This window comes from Micropterus dolomieu, linkage group LG21 (genome assembly GCF_021292245.1).
Source record: "Micropterus dolomieu isolate WLL.071019.BEF.003 ecotype Adirondacks linkage group LG21, ASM2129224v1, whole genome shotgun sequence".
Classification (NCBI taxonomy): Eukaryota; Metazoa; Chordata; class Actinopteri; order Centrarchiformes; family Centrarchidae; genus Micropterus; species Micropterus dolomieu.
Window position 1 is genome coordinate 14,452,409 of NC_060170.1, and position 18,343 is coordinate 14,470,751.

General features: G+C 40.9%; 2 protein-coding genes across 3 annotated transcripts; one reads left to right on the plus strand and one right to left on the minus strand.

The window, feature by feature from the left end:
- Window positions 1-1,911: 1,911 nt before the first annotated feature.
- LOC123959634 (zinc finger protein 37 homolog) lies at window positions 1,912-3,446 on the minus strand. Its single transcript, XM_046033802.1, has 2 exons — window positions 3,180-3,446; window positions 1,912-3,031 (listed from the first exon to the last, which is right to left on the minus strand). Exons 1-2 carry the CDS (start codon window positions 3,343-3,345, stop codon window positions 2,346-2,348), a joined length of 852 nt encoding a protein of 283 aa, XP_045889758.1. The 5' UTR covers window positions 3,346-3,446; the 3' UTR covers window positions 1,912-2,345.
- Window positions 3,447-6,990: 3,544 nt separating this feature from the next.
- LOC123959628 (zinc finger protein 501-like) lies at window positions 6,991-9,676 on the plus strand. 2 transcript variants are annotated; one of them, XM_046033790.1, is made up of 2 exons: window positions 6,991-7,247; window positions 7,410-9,676. In XM_046033790.1, the coding sequence occupies exons 1-2, from the start codon at window positions 7,076-7,078 to the stop codon at window positions 8,651-8,653; spliced, it is 1,416 nt and encodes a 471-aa protein (XP_045889746.1). In that variant the 5' UTR covers window positions 6,991-7,075; the 3' UTR covers window positions 8,654-9,676. The 2 variants fall into 2 exon arrangements, with proteins under 2 accessions (XP_045889746.1, XP_045889747.1); XM_046033791.1 differs by having other exon boundaries at window positions 6,992-7,247; window positions 7,419-9,676.
- The last annotated feature ends 8,667 nt before the right edge of the window (window positions 9,677-18,343 follow it).

Below are 18,343 nucleotides of genomic sequence, written 5' to 3' on the forward strand. Positions count from 1 at the left end.
TCGAGGCAGATGGCCGCCCACCCTGAGCCATGGTTCTGCTCGAGGTTTCTGCCTCTTAAAAGGAAGTTTTTCCTTGCCTCTGTCACCTAGTGCTGCTCTTGGTGGGAACTGTTGGGCTTCTGTAAATAGCATCATAGAGTACGGTCTAGACCTGCTCTTTTATGAAAAGCGCTGTGAGATAACTGTTGTTGTGATTTGGCGCTATATAAATAAAATTGAATTGAATTGAATTGAAAAGTACTGGGCTTCAAATTTTAAAATCCAGTAAGTCTGTCTCTGATGTTTTTTAAGATGATCTCCACAATCCTCACCAAACTAAATATCCCATGATTTTAAAAGGCTGTTGTTGCCATTATGACAATTATGGAAATGGAAATGAATCAGTTTTATTGGCCAGCAAATATGCACATAACATTAATTCGACTCCAGATTTACATGCTCTCAATGTGCAAACACAGAAACAGGCATTCATACACCTAAGAAAAAAAAGGTTGAGCTCGGCATGGTAAACATAAACATCAAACTACTACTTACAGACCACAATAACTGCATTACTACTGCTTAAGGCCAATTTATACTTCTGTGTTGAGTCTACGCCGTGAGCATTTATACAGTACTTGTGCGTTACGCTAGTAAACGCTAGTTGGCGGTGGGGTTTCTATGTTCCACTGTGTTCAGTTTCTTCTTTGTTGGTGTAGGAGTCATTTACATTGATTGTTGGCATGTCATATTATTTTGTTTAGATATAGTTAGCATTAGCATTTCAGACACATGGTGGCAGTCATTAGACGTACAGGGTTGTATACGGAGGAGCATAGGTGACAGGAAATGGTAGGCACAGGTAGCACGAGCGCACACAGTTCTGGTATGTTCATCTCTTTGTACAGCTTCTTGCTACTGCAATAAACAACAAACTCAACCACAAATCTAATGTGTCTATATAAGTTTTCACTCCTGCCGGAGTAACTAGGCAAAAGGATATTGGAAAACTTGAAAATTGCCATTACGCTTGGTGTATGGTACTACAAACAATCCCGACTGAAACTGAGTGGATCATGTTGGAGTTGGAACTGATCAATGTTGAGCAACAGTTTAGTGAAATTACTAAAACGGAGAAATGAGAGAAGGTTCTGGAGGAGTTGATATGCAAGACCCTTGAACCGGTCGAAGTAGAAGGAGGACAAGCTGGAAATATGTAGGAGGAAATGCGACGCTACCAAGCAGACCAATCACAGTTCTTGCGGTCTTTGTCACAGTGACAGGTGGTTACTTTTTTTGGGAGGTGGGCATCCTACAGCGTAGAAGTACAACTTGGCCTTTAGGCTGTTTCACTAACAGCACCATTAAGTCCATCATCTACAGTTTGTGTTTGCGCATCACCTCTAAAAACAATGAAAATGATCAAGTTGAACCAATCACAAAATACATAAATTTATAAAATCAAATGACATGCTGCAGGCAAAAAAACACAATAGTTGGCATGATGACAACATGTGACTCAACACCACTAGAGAGAGGGTTTCTCAGCTTCAACATCATCAGAGTTCATAATCCACTCATATAACTGAGGTAGTCTACAAAAATTGTGTATATATATATATATATATATATATATATATTTTTTTTTTTTTTATTTTTTTTTTTTTTTAAGGTTTAGTGTGTAATATTTAGGAGGATCTATTGACAGAAATTCAATGTAAAATCCACAACTATTTTCAGTGGTGTTTAAAGACCTTACAAACTGTTATGTTTTTATTACCTTAGAATGAGTCATTTCTAAATAAAAATGTGTCCCCCCCTACATGGATGTCACCACGTTGTGCAGTCATGTTTCTACAGTGGCCCAAACGGACAAGTTGCTTTACAGAACGTGTTTCATCACTACATTGAATACATACAAAGAAGCAGTAGTAGTAGTAGTAGCAGTAATCTGTTTTATAAGTAAGAAGAGAAGTGGCATTTGGACAAATCAAATGTAGTATTTAGCAGAGCCAACAGAGCGTGTTGACCACCATAGTTTCTTCTACGCGCTTCAAAGGGAGGGGTGGGCGGTGAGTGAGCCGTTGGTTGCAATTCATAACCCTCACCACTAGATGCCACTAAAACTTACACACTGAACCTGTAACAGGTGAAACATTTGTAGGAACTATGAACTCACTGTGCAACAAAGATTTGAGAGAGTCTGATTGTTTAAAAGAAATACTGTTACTACAGAAACATAACTTATAGTCATGAAGTTAAAACAAGTTTAGTTCAAAAAATCTTGATATCATTGTTGTTATTCTGACAATTGAAAATTAACCACTAAAACCGAATGGTCTCAAAGATATTATGCAAATCCGACGTTACTTGTCTGTATGCAGTCTTATATGTCTTGCCAAATGAGACGCATCACAGAATCTTTTCCCGCATGTCTTGCAACAGTACGGCTTCTCACCAGTATGGGCTCTTCTCATGTGGACTGTTAAGTCACCATTAAGTCTGAATTCTCTCCCACATGTTTTGCAAGAATATGGCTTCTCACCTGTATGCATTGTCACATGTGTATTCAATCTTGACTTATACTTGAAAACTTTTCCACATATGTCACATTGGAAATAATGTTTATCTGTCTGAGTATTACGGTGTATGTAGTGTAAGTTAGGGTAGTACATATTGTGACTTCTGCTTTTATGATGGTAACTACTCGATTCTGGCTCTGCATCTCTAGTTGATCCTGAGTCTTCATTCTTGCCTCTTGCCTGATCTTGGCTCTCAGCTACATGAGAGCTGTGAGAGAGGAGCTGGTGGTCTCTGTTTGGTTCTTGTTCTCTGTGGTCACTTTCCTCATAAGCAGGAATCCACATAAAGGCATCGGTCTCCTGCTTCAGTACGAGCTGCTCTCCCTCCTGACTGCTGCAGAGTTCCTCCTGTTCCTCTTTAATCTGTGGAGGCTCTGGGTCCTCCTGGTCCAGACTGGAGTTCCTCTCCTCAATACAGAGCTGCTGGTCTGCGAGAACCTCCTCGGTACAGACATGTTGCTGTGGGAGCTCTGGAGGGACAGAGAACAAAAAAGGGACACCACTGTGATGGTAAAGATAACATGAAGACATGCCAGCAAATTAGTATCAGTATTTTCAAACAATTTGGATAACATATAAATCGAATTACTGCGTTGTGTGTTATTAAGCTTCACACACCTGTCATGTGTAACTCCGGTTTCCAAACGGTATCCAGCAGTCTGCGCTGACGATCAATCACTTCTTCGTACTCGATGATAGTTTTCTTAAAAACTCCAAATATTTCTTCAGCAGCAGCAGTTAGTCGCTCGCTGACAAACTCTCTCAGATACTCAACTGAAGACATTGTTGCTTAATTAGAAATGAAATATGTAGCTGCGCTACGACTGCAATATCGCCTTCCAGCTTAATCAACATATGCACGAATGTAACGATACTAGTGCTCGAGTTGTTTACTTCCGCTGGATGTCACACTGTTAAGTTCCGACAGTGGAAGTGCGGGAGCCTTTTGTTCCGCTTTCAACGGATGTCAAAGTACAGCACATCTACCTCTGTTTGGTACTCTTTCCTACTACTTGTAACTGACAGACGTGTTTGCCGTGTTGATACTTTGCAGATAATGATTTTGCACAAAAAACAAATAAGCAGTGGTAGACTATTCACATCATTTAAGCAGAATTACCACCACCAAAAAAATCATGTGGTTAAGTATAGGCCACACTTTCTGTGGCACGGGCACAGGTGTCATTTATAGTGGGGACGCCGGGGACATGTCCCCACCACATTTTTAAATGCCTGATTGTCCCGATCACATTTGTTTAAAATGTTCTGAAAATAGCTTGCACCAAGAAATGTTAACTAATAAATGAAACTGCTTTGAGAAAGGTTTATTTGTACAATAACAAAAACATGCCAAGCAATTTAAATAAAGAAACAAATGTGCATTGTCCAAAAAAAGTTGCTGATTACTGCATTATATTCTGTTATGTTTTTCTATTTATGAATTGTCACTTTACCAGCTTGCCACAACTTGTTTCTCTTTCATAAATGAAGACATTTCTACCTTAAATTGGAGCAGAAAATCTCCAAAATGCAGGAAATGAAGTGTTTATTTCTAAAAATCTTCTCCCACTCATTCATTTCAGCATTTCTTATTTCTTCAAAATACTGTTTAAAATCTTGTCTCATCTTGTTTTTGAGCATCGTCAGGTCTCATGACACAAGCGTATCATCATCACGCCCCTAATTTGAGCCCTTATGTCCCTACCACTTTTCAACACAATGTGACGCCCTTGGTCCCCATACCACATGCTTCTGTAGTAAATTCCTGTGGTACTCGAGAGGTTTATATGGTGTTTTTGGTTGTTTACCACAGGATTGAGCTGTAGCTCCTGTGGAGAGAATACACCATTCCAGTAGCATCATCTCTGTAACTTAATGTAAAATGCCTTCCATAAATATGATATGTAAATATCTTTGGCCAGGAGGCTAAATTGGTAAATAAGTTTCCCTTCATATGACTGTATTACTTAAACTTCTACTAGCAACAGTATTTCTTTGAAACAATCACAATCTCCCAAATGCAGAAAATATGTTGGTTTCACAGTGAGTGTACAGTCATTTTTTGGCTAGTGGAAAACAACATGTTACTGCTTGGCCCTTTAAATGTATTTCAAGGGGTAAAAGGGACTGGGTTTGCTAATCTCTAAAATATAACCCTCATGAATGAAATCAAGTCATTTTGAGTCATAAATAACCTTTCAGTAATGAGGTAGGAGCAATCATTTTTTGGCAAGTGACAAGCTACATTCTACTTGTTATATTGGCCCTTTAAATGTATTTCAACTGGTAAAAAGTACTGGTTGGGTCATCATCTAGCAAATATAACCATCAAGAGTGAAATCAAGTAATTTTTTATAATCAAGAAACAAGCTTTCAGTCACATGGTAGATACTACAATCACTTTTTGGCAATTAAAATACACTAATTTGCAAGGTGCAGTGCTGAGGGTGAATTAAAAAATCTCACATCCTGGGAAAGAAGCTGCTCTGCAGTCTGGTGGTGCGACAGCAGATACTTCTGTATCTTTTGCCAGACAACCACAGGCTGAACAGGCTGTAGCTGGGTGGGTACTGTCTTTTAGTATCCTCTGGGCTCTGCATAGGCACCTCACCTCACCGACATCACTGATGCTCAGGAGATGGGTATCAATGACCTTGTGAGCAGTTTTAATCACCTACTGCAGAGCCCTCCTGTCCTGGGCCATGAGCATCCAATGCCAGTTTGTGATGTTTCCAACCATGACGCTTTCTAGTGCTTCTCTATAAAGTTGACAAGAATTTGGCACATCTTCCTAGAGACAGTGCTTTCTCTATACTGTATATGGTCCCTGAAAGTTTTAATGGCATCATGGGTAGGTGCTGTGTCAAATTAGTTATCACAGAAGAAGGTATAGGTTTAATCGTCACATTACAACAGAGTTGTAAAATGAAATGTTTGTAATTTTTTTCCTGCTGCATAGCAGACAATATACAGTATACAAAAACAATCATAAAATGGTAAACAGAAATAAACTATATTTCATGTAGCAGTGTTGAGTATTAATTTGAGTTAGAGGACATTATGTGTCAACTGTAAAGTGTGTCAACTGAGTAGATCATCTGAGATAAAAAGGAGCCAACAGCCAGGGTCTCTTCTGTGTATAATGTGGATGTAGATTTAATGTTACTGAGCACTTCATAAGTATGTCAACGAGTTGGGGACTTATGTTGTGCTTCTCTTCGTCTCAGCAGTGTCCACTGTAGCTAAATGTGCACAAGCATCACTCTTTTTACAGGAACAGGTGGATTGGAACACAGTGATGTGATTTATCAAATGCTTCAAATTCTCATTTCACTGGACAACAGAGCAGTAGTATAGCTGGGGTTTTATATTGCTAATCTGAGGAGAATGAAATAGAACTCGTGTCGCAACAATTTGTTTACACACACAAAACTTTGGTTTACAAAATGTAAGGTGTGAAATATTGTGACTTCTTTGTTTCCTCAACAGATTCAAAGTTCAAGATCCACCTTCACTCTCATATGCATTGCACGTTTGATAGCAACCTTCTCTTTTTGAATTAAACTGCATTCTCTCTTGGGCTCATTTTATCTTTGTGATGTTAGTGAAACGGCTCTAGCAGTCCCTTTAAGAGCCAGGTGCGCTGATATTGCAGGAGGTTCTGCCTCTTCAGCTACCAGACCCTCTAGTTTCAAGATATTTCCATAGAAACACTAAATGAATACACTATCCTATCCTGTGTCTGTAAAAGGAATGATGGGTCCATTTTTCTCTACATGCACACAGCACCCTATTTCTTTTATAGATGTGATGCTAGCAAACCCGGATGGGTACAGGAGCAGTCTAGTGGGTGGCACAATTTTGTGATCATTTTAACAAAAGATTGAAAGGTGAAGTTCCCAAGCAATTCAAAAGAATGGAAATTTGTGATATCATATATATTTTTGTAAAAGATCAAAAATCTAAGTATGACAGTGAAGACTACCTCTAAAATACTGACATGTTTACTGCCAAGTAGAGCTGTATGTGTAAAGCTTACACATAGAAGGAATTTGCTCTGGTGAACTGGTGCATAACAAACATGAACCAATATAATGACAAGATACAAAAAATAAAATAATAAAAAAGACTATCTTTAATGTGGCAGTTATTTACATGAGAATCCTATTTGTATGTGTAAACATTTACAGTTTAAGGTATATAACAAAGGTGGGTGTCTGTTAACCTGAGGTAAATTTATCCTCTTGCTGTTTTTGCAGTTTCAAGGAATATTTGATTATAAAATCACCAGATCCAATATATCACGACAGGCAAGTGCAAATGTACAAAAAGTGCTGAATACGAAATCTTCTGTGATTAGCCTACAACGTCACACTATCTGAAAACTGTAAAAGTTGTTGAAAAACTGGGTCGGCGGACGATCACAGTGTGACACCCACCGGAAGAACGACACAAGCGCTAGTACAATTAGATGTGGTAGCGCTGCCGTTTTTCCCCTTTGTAATTAAGCAAGAATGTCTTCGGTTGACTTTCTGAGAGAGTTTATCAGCGAGCGACTAACTGCAGCTGCTGAAGAAATATTCGGAGTTTTTAGAAAAACTGCCCTCGAGTACGAAGAAGAAATCGACCGTCAGCGCAGACTGCTGGATATCGTTTTGAAACCCGAAATACAGTTACACAGGACAGGTGTGTACATTTTCATTATATTAATAACACAAAACAGAGGAATTAGATTTATATATATATAATGCCAATCGTTAAAATATAGATAGGAACTAATTTGCTCGCATGTCTGCATTTTTTCTTTACCATGACAGTAGTAGGCCTATTCTGTCTTTTTGTTCTCTGGCCCTCCAGAGCTCCCACAGCAACATGTCTATACAGAGGAGGAGTTTCTCGCTGACCAGCAGCTCTGTGTTCAGGAGAGGAACTCCAGTCTGGACCAGGAGGACCCAGAGCCTCCACAGATTAAAGAGGAACAGGAGGAACTCTGCAGCAGTCAGGAGGGAGAGCAGCTCGTACTGAAGCAGGAGACTGATGCCTTTATGTGGATTCCTGCTTATGAGGAAAGTGACGACAGTGAGCCAGAACCAAACAGAGACCACCAGCTCCTCTCTCACAGCTCTCATGTAGCTGAGAGACAAGATCAGGCAAGAGGCAAGAATGAAGACTCAACTAGAGATGCAGATTCAGAACCACAGAAGAGATGTAACAAAAGCAGGAGTCACAGAAAACAATCTACGATGTTAAAAAATCACCATGATACTCACACAGATATGGTTAAGTATAAGTCAACATTGCAGAGACAAGTGGAAAGGCACAAAAACTCATATGTTTGCGAGATCTGCGGAGAAGGCTTCATGTACATGTCGGGGCTGAAATCTCATGTAACAATCCACACAGGTGAGAAGCCGTATGCTTGCAAAACATGTGGGAAAGGTTTCAGAGCCAAAAGTGTCATGAAAATCCACATGCGAACTCACACAGGTGAGAAGCCATACCTTTGCACGACCTGCGGGAAAAGATTCATTGACAATTCATCGTTGACAAAGCATATGAGAATCCACACAGGTGAGAAGCCCCATACTTGCAAAACATGTCAGAGAGCTTTCAGTCGTAGTGGTCAGTTGAAAGCCCATATGACAATCCACACAGGTGAGAAGCCGTTCCTTTGCATGATCTGCGGGAAAACATTCTGTGCCATGTCGGGACTGAAATCTCATGTAACAGTCCACACAGGTGAGAGGCCATATGCTTGCAAAATATGTGGGACAGATTTCACGCGAAGTAGTGCCTTGAAAGTCCACATGAGAACCCACACAGGCGAGAAGCCGTACCTTTGCAAGGTCTGCGGGAAAAGGTTCTGTGCCATGCCAGCCTGGAAAAGGCACATGGGAATCCACACAGGTGAGAAGCCATATTCTTGCCAAACATGTGGGAAGAGATTCTGTCGGACATCAGAACTGAAATCTCATGTGACAGTCCACACAGGTGAGAGGCCATATTCTTGTGAAACATGTGGGAAAGATTTCAGACTCAGCAGTGGCTTGTTGGTCCACATAAGAAGGGCCCACACTGATGAGAAGCCATAGCACTCCAACAAACAATTCTGCAGAGGGTGTGATTTGGCAAGGCATGTAGGTAAGTAGCCTTCTATTTGAAAAATATGTGGGAGACCAGTCAGTTCTAGTGGTTTGTGGTCAAAAAGCACACAAGAACTGAAAAGTGAGGAGCCAATTAACTGCAGCAAATCAGACTTCAACAAAACCTGAAGATCCACAGAAGAAACTATCGAGCTGAAACTCCGGCGGAGATGTGTTCAAAATGCTTCCATGAAAATATCTCAGTATATGATTTTCTTTCATATTCTATTTCTGTAAAGCATTTATTTGAAACAATTATAACCTCCCAAATGGAGGAAAATATTAGTTTTACAGTGAGTGCACAGTAGTGGCTGTTAATTTATTGCTGTGATCTTGATGGCTGTTTGTGTTGCCAAATGTCTACTGAAGCATCTTGGAATCACTTTTAGTTTAAAGTTTAACACAAACTTAAAATCCATTTATCTAACAGAGTATTTAATAGTACTATATGAAGCCTCCTGCAGATCTCTGCAGTGTGAACATGCTATATTTATACACTCCGAGTTTATGTGTGACGGAATTCTGGCTGCATGTTTGGTTTATAAATTAAACATGTTTAATTGATTATCAAAATAGTTATGTGTAATGCCAATTGATTTGAAAGAATAAAAGGTCAATATTTATTGGTGGAATAAACTACCTCATTTCCACTTTCAGACCACAGTGTGCCAAGGCAAGATTATTTGAATAGCGCATTTCAACAGCAAGACTTTACATAGTGCTTTACATACAACATTAAAGCATTATAGGGAAATAAAAAAATAAAATTTTTAAACAGAAAAATAGAAATAAACACTAAGTACAAATAAAATAGAATGTTCAAAGTAGAAGTGATGGTGCAATATATTATCAAACCATTTGTAATTTCTCCAAACACTCAAAAAAAGCAAAACTGTTACAGAAAAAAAATGCGTGCAAATGTATATGAATTGCCTGTCACCCATGTCTGTCATTAAAAGCACTTAACTGTCACTTCTGTGTGTTCTTGTCTTTGTCGAGTCTGTGATTACAAGTGGGGTCTCCAGAATAGAAATCTGCTTACTTTCCTAAACAACTACCATACCCTGTCAAAAATGTAAAAACAGAGATTGTACAATAAGATGCTTTGTATCCAAGGATGCAAAAAAGGTTAAATTGAGCTCCACCTTGACTAGCTGTTTCACACCGATGTTACACATTATGGCATCAGTAATTAAAATATTGTATGATTGCAGGGGCCATTCTACATGATGATTAATTCAACATTTCAGTAGTATGTTAAGAAGCACTTATTGTCCCAGATAATTATAGGCCTATAGATCTAACATCACATATTTGCAAGACTATGCAAAGGATGTTAATAGAAAGAGTAACATACTATACAGATTAAATAACCTATTCAAGCAAATAAACTGTTTTTTATGTAGAAAATGAAAAACATGACATGATATGGATGAAAGGTGTTTTAGTAAAATTAAATATCGTGCTAAAGAATATAATTGGATAAAGGATTTCTTTTTTTGGAGGTCTACCCGGGTTCGAGTTGGGAATTCATTTACAGAAAAATATCGTATGTCAAAATGTAACTGTATGTAAATGTAAGTAGTCCTCTGCTTTTCTCGATTATTATGAATGATATATAAGCAAATTATTCCCAAAAAATTAGAATATCTTGAAAAAAATTCATTTTTCTCCTTAATTTAGTCAAAAAGTGAAATTTTTATATATTCTAGATTCATTACATAAAGTGAAAAATTTTAGGCCTTTTTGTTTTAATCTTGATGTTCACAGCTTATGGAATCAAAAACCCATATCTCAAAATATTAGAATAAAAAATGTCTAATATAGAAATGTCGACCTGAGAAGAGCCTTTAATCTCTCAGTCTGGTTTAGTACACACAAACACAATCATGGGGAAGACTTCTGACTTGACAGATTTCCAGAAGACACTCACTGATGCCCTCCACAAGGAGCGTAAGCCACAGCAGGTCATTGCTGAAAGGGCTGGCTATTCGCAGAATGCTGGATCAAAGCATATTTATGGAAAGTTGTCTGGAAGGTTGAAAAAGGTGCACAAGCAACAGGGGTGACTGCAGCCGTAAGAGGAAAGCCAAGCAAAGCCGATTCAAAAACTTGGGGGAACTTCACAAGGAGTGACACAGACGTGTCCAGGAAATGAGCTACAAGTGTCACAATAGTGTCAGTCACTCCTGAGACAACGTCAGAAGTTTCTTACCCGGGCTAAGGAGAAAAAGAACTGGACTGTTGCTCAGTGGTCCAAAGTCCTCTTTTTAGATGAAAGTAAATTCTGCACATAATTTGGAAATCAAGGTCCCAGATTCTGGAGGATGAGTGGAGAGGCACAGAATCCAAGTTGCTTAAAGTCCAGTGTGAAGTTTCCACTGATGATTTGGGGCACCATGTCATCTGCTGGTGTGGTCCACTGTGTTTTATCAAGTCCAGAGTCAATACAGCCATCTACTAGGAGATTTCAGAGCACTTCATGCTTTCTGCTGACAAGCTTTATGGAGATGCTGATTTCTTTACAACAGAGCTAGTGGCGATTCTTTGGGCTCTGTGGTGGTGAGAATAAGTGAAGTTCTCATTTGCTCTGATTCTGCAGCTGCTCTGAGGGGCTTAAGAGGAGGTAAAGCAAAAGCCTGTCCTGATATCATTAATGAAATTCTAGCTTATTTAGAATTACAGCGACTGGTTGCAATGTCAAGTTCTGCTGGGTTCCTGGTCATGCTGGAGTGGAAATGACTAGCATACTGTATAACAAAATCAATCCTAAAGAAGTAAGAGACATATATAAACATATCACTGGGAAGGGTTTAACTTAATACTATAATTACAATACTAATATATAATACTATATATATATAATAATATAATTATAATACTATAATTCTTTGCAATCACAGGTTAAAAAAGCCAGGTATTGTTATGGATCGAGAAAAGATTCTGATCAAATCTCTAGGCGTAAACATAAAATGTAAGTAAATGTTAGCTAAGCTTTCCTATATTTCTGTCTGGTTGCTGCAGAAATGTAGGACATTTGCCATCTTTCTGTTTTGAATGTGGTTTTAACAATTTTGGACACTGTGTTAGCATTTGAAAAAAGTGCTGCAGATAGTGTTTTGCATGTGTTGAAGTAGATAAGAGAAAAGAGTTCATTGATTTTGGAGAAAGCGGTCACTGAATACATTTTGTGTGAAAGCAATGAAAAACGATTCAGTTTGGTCCTCATACACTTCTGTTTCGCTGACTGTGTGAAGAGTTTTGACAATGTGACTTCAGATTTGACCACGCATGTTAGAAATTGAAAAAAACTGTAAAGTTACTTCTGGAGGAGGGCAGTAAATATGGCTAAACTGCCATAGTTCCACAAGAGGAAGAATAACTGTCGGAACTAAATAGTGTGACACTCACCGGAAGTAAACAACACAAGTCATGTGCTGTATGAAGTTAGTGTATGGCAGAGAGGTATTTCATACGTAATCAAGCAACAATGTCTTCAGTAGTGAGTATCTGAGAGAGTTTTTCAATGAGCGACTAACTGCTGCTGCTGAAGAAATATTATAGTCGTCCAGTACGAGGAAGAGCTCGATCGTCAGCGCAGACTGCCGGATATCGTTTGGAAACCTGAAATAAAGTTACACAGTTGTGTAAAACAGGTGTGTAATTACTTTAATTTAAAATTATCCCTTGCTTCTGCTTTCGCCCCATGGAACCGCGGTGAAGTTAATTTTAAGTTCGACAGACATTCACTCAGGATCCAGTGGTGTCTTCTCAGTTTCACACCCAGTGTAGCTCACCTCTGAGGGCTCGCTTTCAACCACTGTTTGCTTGGGGACCATCATTAAATTATTGTTATTTTGTGTTATGGAAAAATCATTATTTTCATTCAGTGATTCAGAGACTCCAAACCTGGGCATACATACTATTATAAATAAAGCACTGTGGTGCTAGAGAGATTGACAATGTGACTTCTCATGTAGCTGAGAGCCAAGATCAGACAGGAGGCAAGCATGAGGACTCAGTATCAACTAGAGATGCAGAACCACAGACGAGACGTAACAAAAGCAGAGGTCACAGAAACAATGCATACAACTCTACCAGGTCAGACTTTAATAGCTATACTCACAAAGGTAAAAAGTTTTTCCCATGTGATACTTGTGGGAAAACATTCAAGTTTAGGTCCCATCTTATTGTACACTTGAGAACACACACAGGTCAGGGGCCATGTTCTTGCAAAACATGTGGGAGGTCTTTTAGTCGTATTGGTCACTTGACAATCCACCTGAGAAGAGCCCACACAGGTGAGAAGCCGTACCTTTGCAACAGAAAAGATTCTATGACATCTCAGCATTGACACAGCATATGAGAATCCACGCAGGTTAGAAGCCATATTCTTGCAAAACGTGGGAGAACTTTCAGTCGTATGGGTCACTTGACATTCCACATGAGAAGAACCCACACTGATGAGAAGCCGTGCCTTTGCAGAACCTGAGGAAAAAGATTCTTTGATTTTTCTAATTTGGCAAAACATATCAGATAAACTGCCCCCACTGTTAAAAAATTGCAGAGTAAACTGTACATCCTGTACGTAAACATCTCCACAGGATTTTCAGCTTGATGGTTTCTGCAATGTATGACTGTGTTATTTATATTTCTTTTAGCAACCGTATTTCTTTGAAACAATCAGAATCTCCCGACTTGAAAAAATGTGTTAGAGAGCACAGTAGTAGCTGTTAAGTAGCTGTGTGCTGTTAATGTTTATTGGTTTTGTCAAATGTCTGTTCTTGAAGCATTTCAGAGTCATTGCAGTTTAAAGTTCAACAAGGATTTTAAATCTATGTATTTTAGGTAGTATTTCATAGTTCTATGTGAAGCCTCATACACACCTTTGCAAGAAATCACGTTTTTATCTTCGAGGGTTACTGTTGCGATCAGAAAGGAGGCACGCATGAAGACCCAGGATCAACTAGAAGGGCAGAGCCATCACAAAGCTGCAAAAAAAAAGCGATAACTTGACAGTCCACATGAGAAGACCCCACACTGGTGAGAAGCTGTGCCTTTGCAAGTTCTGTGGGAAAAGACTGTCTGACATATCAGTATTAAAAAGGCATATGACATCGCATACAGCCAAGTAGCCCTGTATTTAAAAAATATGTAGGCGATGATTCAGTTCACACACAATATTATATATTATTATTATTATTATTATTATTATTATTATTATTGACTGGACCAAAATAGTCAAACATAGACACACAAAATGTGTGATACAAAATCGAGGCCTATAGATTGCGCTAACTTTAAATACAGTGATTTTGACATACTTCACTTAGACGGTATATTAACAGTTGCCAAAATATATTTGGCGACCCATTTTAGCATTTTGCAGAGAAACAAAGAGAGAGATGTTATCTGGTATTGGGTTACAAGACGTGGACACTGTGAATTTTACATTATGGAGCGACAGTGAACACGCCACTGCAGATGTCACTCAGTACCACGCTGCTTTCGATCCACGTGCGGTGCACTTGAAAACAATAGTTAAATATTGTAAATTGTAAAATACTCTGAGTATGGGCGCAGCCCTCTAAGGCCATCGCTATTGGGTTAAGAGGTGAAGCAGGATGAGTCAATGCCTCACTGGCCAATGCGGTACCACCAAGTACAGACCCACCTTCCCAGAGGCAACATAATAAGCCACCCGATCCCCCGCAGCCTGTGGCATTGGTGTCACTGTGCGAGCAATCGGCAATAGTGCAACATCGGAAGGCAGAGAACCGACCCATGCAACCCAGCAACCGCATCAGCTGTGCACAGAGCAGGGCCAACGTGATCAGCGGCCGCTCCCCACTGTCCGGATGGGAGAAAAGCACCGCGCACTCACAGAGGACAATCACTCAGACAAAACGCTCAGTACTGAGTGAGTCAATGAGAAGCGGGAGACATCCCGCAGGTAGAAACGGACGAAAGAGCACGGGGAAGACCAGGAGGCCGCCATGCAGATGTCATCCACCTACATTCCACTGTGCAACGCCACAGAGGAGGAGACGCCTCTCGTGGATTGCGCCCTGATGTCGTCCAGGGGAGATACACTGGCTGACACATAGGCCTGTGATCTAGCCTCACACAGCCAGGGAGACAGGCGCTGCACCGACAGGGGAAGCCCCTTGGACTGTTCCCTGTAGTGCGCTGTGAACGGCACCTGACAGCTGTGTGCGCTACGTAGCAGGACAGCACGCGCATCGGGCAAAGGAGGTGAGATGTAGCTTCATCCTCAGACCCTTGGGGGGGAGGAAAGAAGCCCGAGAGGGTAATCACTCGTGATCGGTGCAAGACAGTAGAGCTACCGTCACCCTGTATCCGGAGACACGATGGAGCCACAGACAGGGCAGCCAGATCGCTGAGCCTCTTGGCCGACATCAGAGCAACGAGCAGAGCAACCTTGGCCGAAAGGAACCGCAGTTCTGCTTTCTCCAAGGGCTCGAAAGGGGCTTGGGTCAGGGCGCGTAAAACTAGTGCGTCAGGCAGCGACACCGGCCTGTACCTCCACACCCACTTCAGGAAACCATTTGGGGGAGTAAGAGGACTGAGTAGAAGCGATCCCTGGATGGTACACACCACCGCCAGGGAGAGACTTAAACCCTTTAGATGCCGCCACTCTGTGGCCAGACCCACAGGGGGCTGGCTGCTGAGTGAAAAGCAGATAACTACTGACCGCACCTCCCGCCTGAGAGAGGGCATCCCCCCTCCAGGGGAGTTTCCACAGCTGACCCGACAGCAGTCGCTGGAGGCAGGGAAACCAGAGCTGTGTCTCAATTCATGGACCGCATCCTTCGAAGGCTGCATTTGAAGACCGAATACGTCATAGTCAATGCGACTAGTCTGTCCCATTTCGAAGGCTCCTTCAAATGCGGCCGACAAATGCAGGCTTCTTTCCTCCGTTTGGAGGATCCAACAGCTGGATCCTTCGCAGCCCCAAGTAGCCCGAGATTCATTGCGCGCCGGTTGATTGTCCCAGTGTAAATAATGGCGTCGGCTGTGGCTGTGGAGTTGAGCCCCCCGGATTTTACCTATAAATGTAAGTATTGGATTTCAACTCACTTCAAAAGCCACCTTCACAAATGTAAAAAATAACAAGAGGCATAAAAGCGCAATGTGTTGTTTAAAGAATAGGATTGTGGAATAAGTTAACGTGAGTTAAGTGATTAACTGGCCAGCTAACGTTACCTGAGGTTATTGATGTGCTAACGTTAAATGCAACTCGGCTGGGCGCAAGTTACAACCTCAAAAATAAAGCCTTTAACGTCTTCACTTAAAATTGAGTCAGACCTACATTGTACAGAGATTGTGGCGATATTATACATCACTTATACTTAATATTATGTACATAAAAATACCACGTAACGTTAGACTAGTTTAACATTAGACAGGCTGTGAACCCTGTTTGGTTTTCAGACAGTTAACGTTAGTAATGGTTACAAAAACCTTGGGATATAGTACACGATTAATGTAACTAGGTTATTTTGCGATTTATGCTGCTTTTTGTTTGGTGATGTGAATCAAAAAAACTTACTTGAACATGTTGTTTTGTTTTGGGGAGCAAGGAGCAAACTGCCCTCTTTATTAAATTGAGGGGGAAGAGCGACCACCTCTTCACCGGGGCAAAATTTTCCGCCAACGTGGCTTGGAGATAATTAAAGTATTGATAGCCCATTAGTAATATCTGCATCTAATCATCGTGTACTTAAAGTTACAGTTAAATGAGCCCCCATCCTATACAAAGCCTTTAACAATAAGACAACCAATAGATGGGGCAGCCCTTTGTTGTGTTTTTGTGTCTCTGTCCTGCCCTGTCACCTTTCCAGTCTTCACAAAATTACCATTTCTTTTGTTTCTCTGTGATTAGGACAATTTTGGAGAAAATGGGCCTGTGGGGGAAGGTGACTTCACTCCAAGCAAAAAAAAGTGGGACAATTAAAAAAAAAGATGCAATGATGCAAGTATTTATGTGTGATTTAAAATTTATATATTCTGTATAAATGTTTTTTTATAATTTTTGTATAAAACGTTCACTGTGTAGCATGAAGGGAAGTACAAACTGAATTTCGTCTTACAACCCTGTTTTGTCCTCATGGATGAGGTGTTGGGACAGAGGCATTCCACCATATCGTAATTGCCTCTATGCCTGAGGGCCTATTACTGCAGTGGGTTACCAGGAGGAGGAGGAGGAAAGCCAGCTGAGAAAGAGAAAGAGACAGAGAGGACGACCTGCTTCAGCTGTTTAAGGAAGACATGAGGTTGCAGAGAGAGGCAGAGGAGGGGAGAGCACAGGAGAGCAGAGAGAGGATGGACAGGCTGTTCTCTCTATTAGAGAAACTTGTAGATAAATAATCTATAAATAATATATATAATATTTATTAATCAATTAAAATAAAATATTTGTTCAATAACAAAACATTGTTCAATAACATAACATATTTACAACATTTATTCTACTGAGCAGGGAGATGGTGATGCTGCTGGACCTGGATGGGCTGCCACAATAACGCTTGCAGGAAGATGGCCCGGAACCTGGTCTTCATCATCCCTGGAGTGACGGCAAGGCTGCCACACATTGTACGGAGTGATGAGGGGGAGTGGGATGAAATGCGGGTAGAGTGAACTCCTGTACAGTGGGCTGTAGCGGAGCACTCTGGAGTCGTGGACCGACCACGTAAATGTCAGCCGCCAGGGGCAATTCAGGGTTCAGTATCGTGCCCAAGGACAAGGACACTTCGACATGCAGCCTGGGGGGACCGGGATTGAACTGCCGACCTTCCGATTAACGGCCAACCCGCTCTACTCGCTCCTGAGCCACAGCTGCCCCGACACGTAGGTGTCAATGAAGCGGCCCTGATGGTCACAGATGACCTTGTGGCAGGATGATGGATGGAAACAGTTTCTTGTTCCTGTAGCACTGACCATCAGGTTCGCTCGGTGGCTTGATGTAGACATGGCAGCCGTCGATTGCTCCAGCTGCTTTAAAAAAGGCTCTGTGTCGTGCCAGCCCTGAAAACCCACGGGATATCGGTTGTAACTCATCCTGGGTCTTCGATAGGTGGATGACCTTGTGGCGAATGGCCACCACCTCCTCAGTGACTCTGTGGACGATGCAGTGGACAGTGGATCGAGGCATTGCAAACTCTCTGGAGACCACCCTGTATGATGCCCCACTTGCCAGCCAGAAGAGAAACACCAGCATCTCAATCGTGGCACCCCATCTGTGTCTCCGTTCCTGGTTTAGGAGGCCTGAACTATCTCGTTGTACTGATAAGTTGCACACAGTTAAATTGGAATTTTCAAGTACTTCCAACATTTCAAGAACCAACAAGAGCAGATAAGAGACGTTTCAAAAAGAAAGAGAATACATCTGATGAATAAATTACTTGAGAGGTTAAAACATGAAAAAAGTGTTTTTACCTCAAGGAGTTGATATCTTATTTCTTCAAGCCTGACAGCTACGTGCTTATCAACGATGTTGTACACTGGTGAGGGAGTAGCCTATCCACATGTAGCTGTCACACAACTGTCTCCATTATGGCAAGACGCTGCTTTTTATGCCGCTCAGCATCACCAACAACGCTGTAAAAAGTGGTGTTG